The 12,113-nt window shown below is 38.1% G+C and overlaps 1 protein-coding gene across 3 annotated transcripts in view; it reads right to left on the bottom strand.

The window, feature by feature from the left end:
* The window catches only part of LOC127422635 (nuclear pore complex protein Nup214-like), a 78,290-nt gene that overhangs the window by 41,935 nt on the left and 24,242 nt on the right, over window positions 1-12,113 (bottom strand). For all 3 annotated transcript variants that reach the window (XM_051666405.1, XM_051666388.1, XM_051666396.1), the window contains exons 23-24: window positions 6,335-6,496; window positions 3,131-3,227 (exon numbers count right to left, since the gene is read on the bottom strand). In XM_051666405.1, coding sequence (XP_051522365.1) covers window positions 3,131-3,227; window positions 6,335-6,496 — 259 coding nt within the window. The remainder of the gene's footprint in view (window positions 1-3,130; window positions 3,228-6,334; window positions 6,497-12,113) is intronic.

Genomic DNA, 12,113 nt, shown 5'->3' with positions numbered 1-12,113 from the left:
CCTCGTGGTCGTGATTAGTGGTTCTCGCTCTCAATGGGGCGTGTGGTAAGTTGTGTGTGGATCGTGGAGAGTAGCATGAGTCTCCACATGCTGTGAGTCTCCGCGGTGTCATGCACAACGAGTCACGTGATAAGATGCACGGATTGACGGTCTCAGAAGCGGAGGCAACTGAGACTTGTCCTCCACCACCCGGATTGAGGTGTGTAACCGTGCCACCACGAGGACCTACTAAGTAGTGGGAATTGGGCATTCCAAATTGGGAGAAAAGGGGATAAAATAATAAAAAATAAAAAAATACCCAGCCCTAGTGGTCATATCGGTCAGGCAGCCATAAACACATATCAGACCTCAGATCAGCTCATGTGAAGAGCTTCAACATGAGGAGATGCTCACTGTAAACACACACACCGTCAGTATCCTCCCATCAGACTATAATCTGACCCTGTAGATGACCTCATGAGACTTTGACCTCAATTCAGCCGCAGAGAAAGAGAGAAAGATTTCCCTGGCCATGAATCAATTCAGAGTAGCTTCATAACACACACACACACACACACACACACACACACACACACACACACACACACACACACACACAACAGTATTACATAACTCAGAGCTCAAACAGAGACACACGCGAGATATTCTGAGACAAGTCTGGACATGTGTGATGTCACTCTTCATGTGTATGAAATATAAAGAGGGCTGTATGACACATATGATGATGACTCAAGCTTATGTTGAGTATCCACAGTTTTTCTGAGCATCCACTGGGCAGTGCCATCATGATTGTGATTGCTGCTGGACTGTTTTTTTTATTTCAGGTCTCAGTAAGAAGCAATAGTAAAAAATTACCAATACAAGTGATCCAGACGGAGAACAACAACTATTTTAAGTGTTAGTTTGAGTAAAAATGAGTTCAGACTCAACTTACGCAGTTGTTGGTTTTCATAATAATAACTCAAAGTAGTTAATGATATCAATGTAACTGAACTCGGTTCATCGCTTCATATCATCTACACACACAGGTGAGACGCTGTCAAAAGATGCTCATCGCAACACTCTAAAGTATCAGCACTATGGAGCCACGTGCTTTTTGGACAATTTTTACAAATCTAATACTCTAAACATCACACTATCCACAAAGAACATATGTCGATATGTGTGTGAAACCACTGGACACCAGAAATTAAAAACGCTTCAGCAATCAGGAAAAAGGTGTATAATGAGAGTGTGTTATTTCTGCTGTGAGGCCACTGCCACAGTGTGTCAACTGTACTGCAGAACATGTCCACAGCATACTTCACAACCAAAATCAAAGGAAAGAAATAATATTTTGCTTCAGGAAAATTAAGCCTATGTTTAGGACCAGTGTGATGTTTTGTATTGTGACATCACTTTCATAACAATTAAACACATTTTCCCAAATCCTCATTACCATAATGTGATAAAAAAAATAGATTATTTACATTTTGAAGTACTCATACATCATTGTAATATATATAATAAATTGAATTATTGTATACAAAATAAAATATAATCTAATATATATATATATATATATATATATATATATATATATATATATATATATATATATATATATATATATATATATTTATTACACACACACACACACACACACACACACACACACAGGCGGCCAAAAGTTTGGAATAATATACAGATTTTGCTGTTTCGGAAGGAAATTGTTACTTTAATTCACCAAAGTGGCATTCAGCTGATCACAAAGTATAGTCAGGACATTACTGATGTAAAAAACAGCACCATCACTATTTGAAAAAAGTCATTTTTGATCAAATCTAGACAGCAGCCATCACTCCAACACCTTATCTCTGAGTAATCATGCTAAATTGATCATTTGGTACTAGAACATCACTTGCCATTATATCAAACACAGCTGAAAGCTATTTGGATCATTAAATGAAGCTTAACATTGTCTTTGTGTTTGTTTTTGAGTTGCCACTGTATGCAATAGACTGGCATGTCTCAAGGTCAATATTAGGTCAAAAATGGCAAAAAAGAAACAGCTTTCTCTAGAAACTCATCAGTCAATCATTGTTTTGAGGAATGAAGGCTATACAATGCTTGAAATTGCCAAAAAACTGAAGATTTCATACAAAGGTGTACACTACAGTCTTCAAAGACAAAGGACAACTGGCTCTAACAAGCACAGAAAGAGAACAACTAAACAAGAGGATAAGTACATCAGTCTCTTTTTGAGAAATAGATGCCTCACATGTCCTCAGCTGACAGCTTCATTGAATTCTACCCGCTCAACACCAGTTTCATGTACAACAGTAAAGAGAAGACTCAGAGGTGCAGGCCTTATGGGAAGAATTGCAAAGAAAAAGCCACTTTTGAAACAGAAAAACAAAAAGAAAAGGTTAGAGTGGGCAAAGAAACACAGACATTGGACAACAGATAATTGGAAAAGAGTGTTCTGGATCTTAACCCCATTGAGATTTTGTGGGATCAGCTAGACTGTAAGGTGCGTGAGAAGTGCCCGACAAGACAGACACATCTATGGCAAGTGCTACAGGAAGTGTGGGGTGAAATGTCACTGGAGTATCTGGACAAACTGACAGCTAGAATAACAAGGATCTGCAAAGCTGTCATTGCTGCACCTGGAGGATTTTTTGATGAGAACTCTTTGAAGTAGTTTAAGAAGTTCTGAACATTTTTTCAATTGTAATATTAATTTTTTACATTATTAATGTCCTGACTATACATTGTGATCAGTTGAATGCCACTTTGGTGAATAAAAGTACCAATTTCTTTCCATAAGAGCAAAGTCTGTACATTATTCCAAACTTTTGGCCACCAGTGTGTGTGTATGTATATATATATATATATATATATATATAAAATAATAAGAATTTAATAATATAAATAATAATAAAAATCAATGTATTACTTTTTTTTTTTTTTTTTAGAATAATACAATAAATAAGAATTTAATAAAAATAATAATAAAAAAAAAGGTTTAATTCACCCACAAATCTCTCTATCAGCAACAGAATTAATAAATTTAACTGATGTATTCTGCACTTGTCTCCAATGTTTACTTCCTTTCATTTTCACAAAACACAAGCAGAGGGTTTTTTACCTGATGACAGTGGACACAGGGATGGGAGGACCTTTATAATCCTGAACGGTCACCACCTGAGGAACCGTCTTCAGTGTGGACTCTGTCAGAGCTGCTCCTGATGAACACACACATATGATGTTGTTAACGCCTACAAATGATTGCTCAATATAGCTAACAGAGTGATACCTATATATATCACAGCGCAGCACCCATTAGATTGAATGTCATGAATGAACCTAATAAAATAAAGTGAAATGAAAAATGATGTCCCTTATATTGTAATAATGTAGTAACTGTTTTATAAAAGAAATAAGACACTTGATGTCATGTTGTTTTGTGATTGCAGTCACTGCTAAAAGATGTTGTTTGGCAATACGCACAGCAGAATGACTTAGATTCACAATATTGCCTCAAACGCCTCATTGTTTAATTTTATTTGTCAGTCTAAAGGGTCATTTTGATTAAATATACATAGCACATGCATGCCAGAGAACTGTTAATTCTCTGATCATATTGTGATGTTCAGTACATTTTAAAAACAATATGAGCAACAATAGCAGTCAATACTAATGAGAGCACATTAAATATTTCCTCTGTTCAATCTTCTTGTGTAAATGTTTCTATGAGCACCTTCAACAGGTTCACAAAAAAACATGAGAATGAGAGAAAATATTTTTTTGTCTGTTTACAGCCCCCTTGAGTACAGATGATGCACTGCACCCTTCACACATGTACACACTTCATTAGAGGAGTTTTTCAACTCAATTTAAATTTTCTGAAGGAAATGTATTTCTTTAAATCTGTTTGTGTAAATGTGTGTCAGCCACAGGAGGAGGGCCTGTTCCTCTCAAGGTTTCTTCCTCATCTATTTTCAAAGTACTACATCCAAACTGAGGTTTAGAGGAAAGTTATAAACCCAGATAGATTTAGACGCATACAAACACTCTTTACTGTTCTAGGTGGATGAACTTCTGGTTAGGGAAGACCGGGGCTAGTTGTCATAAAGGCTGTATATCAGAGACTATAATATTTTGAGTCAATTAGACAAACGTGTGTTTTCTCTTGCAGAGGTTTAAATTCAATGACCAAGTTAATCAAAGTAAAACTGCATAATAAACGTGCGATACCTGTGCCTTGTCCTATCCACAACACGATACGGCTGTCAATTGATAATTTTTTTCAAATTGAATTAATAACATGATTAACCACAATCACACATCAAAATGTACTGAAAAAGGCCACTAAATCAGAGTCCTGCACATGGTGGGTACCCGTGGGTACCTGATGGGTGAACAGCTAATATCTGATGTAACAGGTGGAAAAATATTTACACTATCATTTGCAGTGCGGGTGCGGGCCGGGAATCAATAGGCACGGGCCGAACTGCGGGTCAAATAGCCAAGGCTATTTTTTTGAAATGTCAAATAACGTTAGGCTAAGTGTCTATTTTTTTAAATGCTCCAAATCAGAGTGCCTAATGTTAGTTTGATTGTGACATAATGTTTGTCTGTCTAATGTAGTAGATTTATTTTAATGCAGGTGCGGTTCAGATCACGGTCTTTGTTAAACAGGTCGGGGTTGGGTATGGAATTCAATTTGGGTGTTCTGTTAAGTACTGCGTGTGCAGGGCGGGTACGGGTTACAAAACAGGACCCGTGCAGGACTCTGCAAAATAAAGGTAATTTAGAATATAATCATTGTTGTAATATATGGTACATTTTGAGATTTCACTCTGCAGAGATTGAGTAGTACAGTGGTGGATTATTCAGCAGCGAGGTCCTTTTACTGCGTGTTGAGAGTAAAAGTTTGGTTTTACTCGTTCTGTGTAATGTGCGTCTAAATATGAGATCCACGCAATCCATCCGTCAATGAATAATGTCTCGTTTAATATCCTTTCTGTTCTTTACAGTCAGTTGTTGATCAAAAACAACAAATAGAAACATTTAATTCTAATCATGAATAGCACTGATGAGATAAAGCCATTCGAGTCTCTCTCAAAAATCATGTGCTCATTTACAGAGACAGTACCAGTTTACAGCACGTTCAACAAATCAATGTAAATACCTGTAAACAGTATTATGCAATTAAACATTTCCCCCCCTACATGGCTCATATGGGGAGTGGGGGCACTGTTACGCACAACAATCTCAGCTAAATCTCATGGGGGGCTACTTTTCTCAATTCTTGCCTCTAGTTTTATTCAGATGGAATGATGAAGTATACCCTACAGCCTACATTCTCTTCAGTCTCTTGTTTCTCAGCAAGAGGTGATGCAGTCATGAGCTAACAAGACATTTGTATTATTGTTCTTGGCAAATACCTTTAACAAACACTTTAGTTAAAAGGATAGTTCACCCAAAAAAATGACATTTCTGTCATCATTACTCATCCTCAAGACTGTATGAATTTCTCTCTTCCGTGGAACACAAAAGATGTTAAGCAGAATGTTATTAAAGTTACCAATGCAACTTTTTTTTCTATACAATGAAAGTAAATGATGACTGAAACAAACATTCTGCCTAACATCTCCTTTTGAGTTACAATGAAGAAAGTCATACAGGTTTGCAACAAGAATTTTCATTTTTGAGTGAACCACCCTTCACTTTAAGCGTACAAGTCAATAATTCATGATCTTCTAATCAACCAATTGTGCGGCAGCAATGTATAAAATCATGCAGATACGGGTCATGAGCTTCAGTTAATGTTCACATCAATCATCAGAATGGGGAAAAATTTGATCTCAGTGATTTGGACCGTGGCATGATTGTTGGTCCAGATGGGCTGGTATGAGTATTTCTATAACTGCTGATCTCCTGGGATTTTCACACACAACAGTCTCTAAAATTTACTCAGAATGGTGTCAAATACAAAAAAAAACATCCAGTGAGTGGCAGTTCTGTGGATGGAAATGTCTTGTTGATGAGAGAGGTCAACAGAGAATGACCAGACTGGTTCGAACTGATAAAGTCTACGGTAACTCAGATAACCGCTCTGTACAATTGTGCTGAGAAGAATATCATCTCAGAATGCACAACATGTCGAACCTTGAGGCGGATGATTTACAACAGCATACTGACCGTACTGTTCCTAATAATGCACTCAGTGAGTGTATACTGAAAACAGATAACCAAAATGCAGTATCACCCTGAGGAGTGCACACAATATAGAGATGCTCTGAAATCACAGTATAATATATACTGTATGACTGAGTTCTGTTTATACCTGGTATCTGGCTGGTCATGTGCCTACTGAGGGCAGCTCTTCCTGCAGCCTGAGGGGCAGGAATAGTGGTGGGCGTGGTCCTCTCTGTGGGTGGGGCTCCATGTTTCACAGTTTTTGTGGCCAGTGCTGTGCTGTCGGCACTGTCCATGTTTATCTTAGGAGCTGCAACACATTCAACACACATCAAACATTCACCTGGAAAAGACTTGTTTTATGTCAATCTCTTAAAAAGACCAAAATAAAATAATGCATGGATCTTTCGGCAAATAAATCAATTCTGCACTATTGGGCATCAGGTGATCAGACCCGATTACTGTACTTTTTGCTGCAGTGTGTTTCTTTTTATAAATCAGAACAGTTTGGATTATACAGAATGTGTTTATCATTCTTAATGAATTCTTAATTTTTACTTTCCATATCTCAATTTGAGTTATAAAGCACCTTAACTTGGCTGGATAAATGTGGAAAACATTGAGAATACACATTATGCAATTACTATCAGTGTAACTGACATAAATTGTTGCAGTCATTATGCAAAAATATATGATCACAGAATACAGAAACTGACCAATCAGAATCCTGCACTCCAGAGAGTATTGTAATAAGTCCTTAAAGACAACAAATAAAAGTGAATCTCACGAAACCTCTCAAGAACATGTCCAGGTCATTTTTCACCCCTAAACAAATAAGAAATTATACTTTCATATCTATTTTCAGGACCATCAAGATTTTTTACACTGTGACATTATTTTCATGACAAATAACCCCCCATGTGCTGTCTATTGTGCTTGAGAATTAGGGCTGAAATATTTAGTCGATGTTACTGTCAATGTCGAAAATGTTCGTTGTGGAATAGTCGTTTGATCTCATCGTCATTTGATCACATTAAACTCTTAATGATGATGTGTGAGAGCAGCACTGCAGTTCACGACTGACTGAGGAGAGGAAGAATTACACCGATCACAGTCCAGATGCACTCTAAATACAAAATAAGTCAATACAGAGGCACTCTCGTTGTGGAATATGCGGAGCCGGAGCTCTTTAAGGCAAGACACCTTGATTTCAAACTTTGAACTATATTTTTTATTTATTTTAACAAAAAATTCAAATGAAAAAAAAATGAAGTGCAATTAAAATCTGTGTTGTTCAACTTTCTGAAAGATGGTTTTACAACTGTTGTGAAGGACAACATCTCTTTGGCAACAAACCTACTTCATCTGTGCATTCTCTACTGGTCAGGTATTTCATTGTCTGGGAAAATACATCGTGTGTGTGAATACATTTGTTTTGTTCCCTGCAACACTTATATATATGTATATATTTACACACACACACATATACATAGACACACACACACTACCGGTCAAAAGTTTTAAAACACTTGACTGAAATGTTTCTCATGATCTTAAAAATCTCTTGATCTGAAGGTGTATGCTTAAATGTTTGAAATTAGTTTTCAGGATCAGAATGAGCTTTATTGCCAAGTATGCTTACACATACAAGGAATTTGTCTTGGTGACAGGAGCTTCCAGTGTACAACCATACATAAACAATACAAAAACAGCAGCAAGACATAGATAATAATAAAAACTAAAAAACAGTTATACACATACGTACATACACACACAGACACACACATACAGTTGTGCTCAAAAGTTTGCATACCCTGGCAGATATTGTGAAATTTTGGCATTGATTTTGAAAATATGACTGATCATACAAAAAAATCTGTCTTTTATTTAAGGATAATGATCATATGAAGCCATTTATTATCACATAGTTGTTTGGCTCCTTTTTAAATCATAATGATAACAGAAATCACCCAAATGGCCCTGATCAAAAGTTTACATACCCTTGAATGTTTGGCCTAGTTAGAGACACACAAGGTGACACACACAGGTTTAAATGGCAAATAAAGGTTAATTTCCCACACCTGTGGCTTTTTAAATTGCAATTAGTGTCTGTGTATAAATAGTCAATGAGTTTGTTAACTCTCACGTGGATGCACTGAGCAGGCTAGATACTGAGCCATGGGGAGCAGAAAAGAACTGTCAAAAGACCTGCATAACAAGGTAATGGAACTTTATAAAGATGGAAAAGGACATAAAAAGATATCCAAAGCCTTGAAAATGCCAGTCAGTACTGTTCAATCACTTATTAAAAAGTGGAAAATTCGGGGATCTCTTGATACCAAGCCAAGGTCAGGTAGACCAAGAAAGATTTCAGCCACAACTGCCAGAAGAATTGTTCGGGATACAAAGAAAAACCCACAGGTAACCTCAGGAGAAATACAGGCTGCTCTGGAAAAAGACGGTGTGGTTGTTTCAAGGAGCACAATACGATGATATTTGAACAAAAATAAGCTGCATGGTCGAGTTGCCAGAAAGAAGCCTTTACTGCGCCAATGCCACAAAAAAGCCCGGTTACAATATGCCCGACAACACCTTGACACGCCTCACAGCATCTGGCACACTGTAATTTGGAGTGACGAGACCAAAATAGAGCTTTATGGTTACAACCCTAAGCACTATGTTTGGAGAGGGGTCAACAAGGCCTATAGTGAAAAGAATACCATCCCCACTGCGAAGCATGGTGGTGGCTCACTGATGTTTTGGGGGTGTGTGAGCTCTAAAGGCACGGGGAATCTTGTGAAAATTGATGGCAAGATGAATGCAGCATGTTATCAGAAAATACTGGCAGGCAATTTGCATTCTTCTGCACGAAAGCAGCGCATGGGACGCTCTTGGACTTTCCAGCAGGACAATGACCCTAAGCACAAGGCCAAGTTGACCCTCCAGTGGTTACAGCAGAAAAAGGTGAAGGTTCTGGGGTGGCCATCACAGTCTCCTGACCTTAATATCATCGAGCCACTCTGGGGAGATCTCAAACGTGCGGTTCATGCAAGACGATCAAAGACTTTGCATGACCTGGAGCCATTTTGCCAAGACAAATGGGCAGCTATGCCCACCTGCAAGAATTTGGGGCCTCATAGACAACTATTACAAAAGATTGCACGCTGTCATTGATGCTAAAGTGGGCAATACACAGTATTAAGATCTAAGGGTATGCAGACTTTTGAACAGGGGTCATTTCATTTTTTTTTTCTTTGTTGCCATGTTTTGTTTTATGATTGTGCCATTCTGTTATAACCTACAGTTGAATATGAATCCCATAAGAAAAAAAAAGAAATGTGTTTTGCCTGCTCACTCATGTTTTCTTTAAAAATGGTACATATATTACCAATTGTCCAAGGGCAAACTTTTGAGCGCAACTGTACATACATACACACAAACGTAGTGCAATCTAATACAAATCTGTTATCTGTTATGTACAGTGCAAATATTTTTGTTTGTTTTTTTCCCAGAGGAAAGAAGAGGTTGGATGTGTTGGATAAATAAAAAATAAAAAAGACTAAACTGTGTATTGCACATTAATTATTGCTCAATGGGGCAGGTTTTAACTGTTCATCAGATGGATAGCCTGAGGGAAAAAACTGTTCCTGTGCCTGATGGTTCTGGTGCTCAGAGCTCTGAAGCGTCAGCCAGACAGCAACAGTTCAAAAAGGTAATGGGCAGGGTGAGTGGGGTCCAGAGTGATTTTTCCAGCCTTTTTCCTCACTCTGGAAGTGTATAGTTTTTGAAGGGGGAAGTTTTGTAGACAAAAATATAATTGTGCCACCATATTAATTTATTTCATTATAAAACTAACATTTTATAAAAAAAAAAAATAAAAAAAAGTTTTTGAAATTTATGACTTGGACCAAATAATAAAGAAAAGCAGCCAGCAAAAGCTGCCCAACATAGATGGGAACTCCTTCAATACTGTTTAAAATCATCCCAGGGTGATACCTCAAGAAGTTGGTTGAGAAAATGTCAAGAGTACATGTCTGCAAATTCTAGGCAAAGGGTGACTACTTTGAAGATGCTAAAATATAACACAGTTTTGATTTATTTTGGATTTTGTTTAGTCACAACATAATTCCCATAGTTCCATTTATGTTATTCCATAGTTTTGATGACTTTACTATTATTCTAAAATGTGAAGAAAAAAATTATAATAAAGAATGAGTGTTTCAAAACTTTGGACCGGTAGTGTGTGTGTGTGTGTGTGTGTGTGTGTGTGTGTGTGTGTGTGTGTGCATATATACACTATATTGCCAAAAGTATTCGCTCATCTGCCTTTAGACGCATATGAACTTAAGTGACATCCCATTCTTAATCCATAGGGTTTAATATGACGTCGGCCCACCCTTTGCAGCTATAACAGCATCAACTCTTCTGGGAAGGCTTTCCACAAGGTTTAGGAATGTGTTTATGGGAATTTTTGACCATTCTTCCAGAAGCGCATTTGTGAGGTCAGACACTGATGTTGGACGAGAAGGCCTGGCTCGCAGTCTTCGCTCTAATTCATCCCAAAGGTGCTCTATCGGGTTGAGGTCAGGACTCTGTGCAGGCCAGTCAAGTTCTTCCACACCAAACTCGATCATCCATATCTTTATGGACCTTGCTTTGTGCACTGGTGCGCAGTCATGTTGGAACAGGAAGGGGCCATCCCCAAACTGTTTCCACAAAGTTGGGAGCATGGAATTGTCCAAAATCTCTTGGTATGCTGAAGCATTCAGAGTTCCTTTCACTGGAACTAAGGGGCCAAGCCCAGCTCCTGAAAAACAACCCCACACCATAATCCCCCCACCACCAAACTTCACAGTTGGCACAATGCAGTCAGACAAGTACCGTTCTCCTGGCAACCGCCAAACCCAGACTCGTCCATCAGATTGCCAGATGGAGAAGCATGATTCATCACTCCAGAGAACGCGTCTCCACCGCTCTAGAGTCCAGTGGCGGCGTACTTTACACCACTGCATCTGACGCTTTGCATTGCACTTGGTGATGTATGGCTTGGATGCAGCTGCTCAGCCATGGAAACCCATTCCATGAAGCTCTCTACACACTGTTCTTGAGCTAATCTGAAGGCCACATGAACTTTGGAGGTCTGTAGCGATTGACTCTGCAGAAAGTTGGCGACCTCTGCGCACTATGCGCCTCAGCATCCGCTGACCCCGCTCTGTCATTTTACATGGCCTACCACTTCGTGGCTGAGTTGCTGTCATTCCCAATCGCTTCCACTTTGTTATAATACCACTGACAGTTGACTGTGGAATATTTAGTAGCGAGGAAATTTCACGACTGGACTTGTTGCACAGGTGGCATCCTATCACAGTACCACGCTGGAATTCACTGAGCTCCTGAGAGTGGCCCATTCTTTCACAAATGTTTGTAGAAGCAGTCTGCATGCCTAGGTGCTTCATTTTATACACCTGTGGCCATGGAAGTGATTGGAACACCTGAATTCAATTATTTGGATGGGTGAGCGAATACTGTTGGCAATATAGTGTATATAATTACAATATCCAATTATATCGGAAACCCCTGGGCTGAGGGATCGGTGAATATTCTTGCTTTAGTGATTTTGCATTGAAAATTAATTCATTTAAAAAAGATTTAATTAAATCAAATACATTTCTAAATTCAAATTGCACTCCAAACGAAACCGCAATTAAAATAATAAAGTGATAGAAAATTATATATATATATAATTTTCTAAGTAACCACCTTTCCATTTACCATCATGCAAGTATCCGTTTAAACATGCAGGCAGAAAATTACTTACACAAATGAAGACATAAAAACAATTATTGAAATAATTGAACACTGAAATATACATCATGATTCGAGATGAATGTGTTTTTTTATAATTTTATGTTTTAATCACAGATGTA

The sequence above is a fragment of the Myxocyprinus asiaticus genome, chromosome 3, assembly GCF_019703515.2.
Source record: "Myxocyprinus asiaticus isolate MX2 ecotype Aquarium Trade chromosome 3, UBuf_Myxa_2, whole genome shotgun sequence".
NCBI classification, from domain to species: Eukaryota; Metazoa; Chordata; class Actinopteri; order Cypriniformes; family Catostomidae; genus Myxocyprinus; species Myxocyprinus asiaticus.
This window is presented reverse-complemented; position numbering and strand designations above follow the sequence as displayed.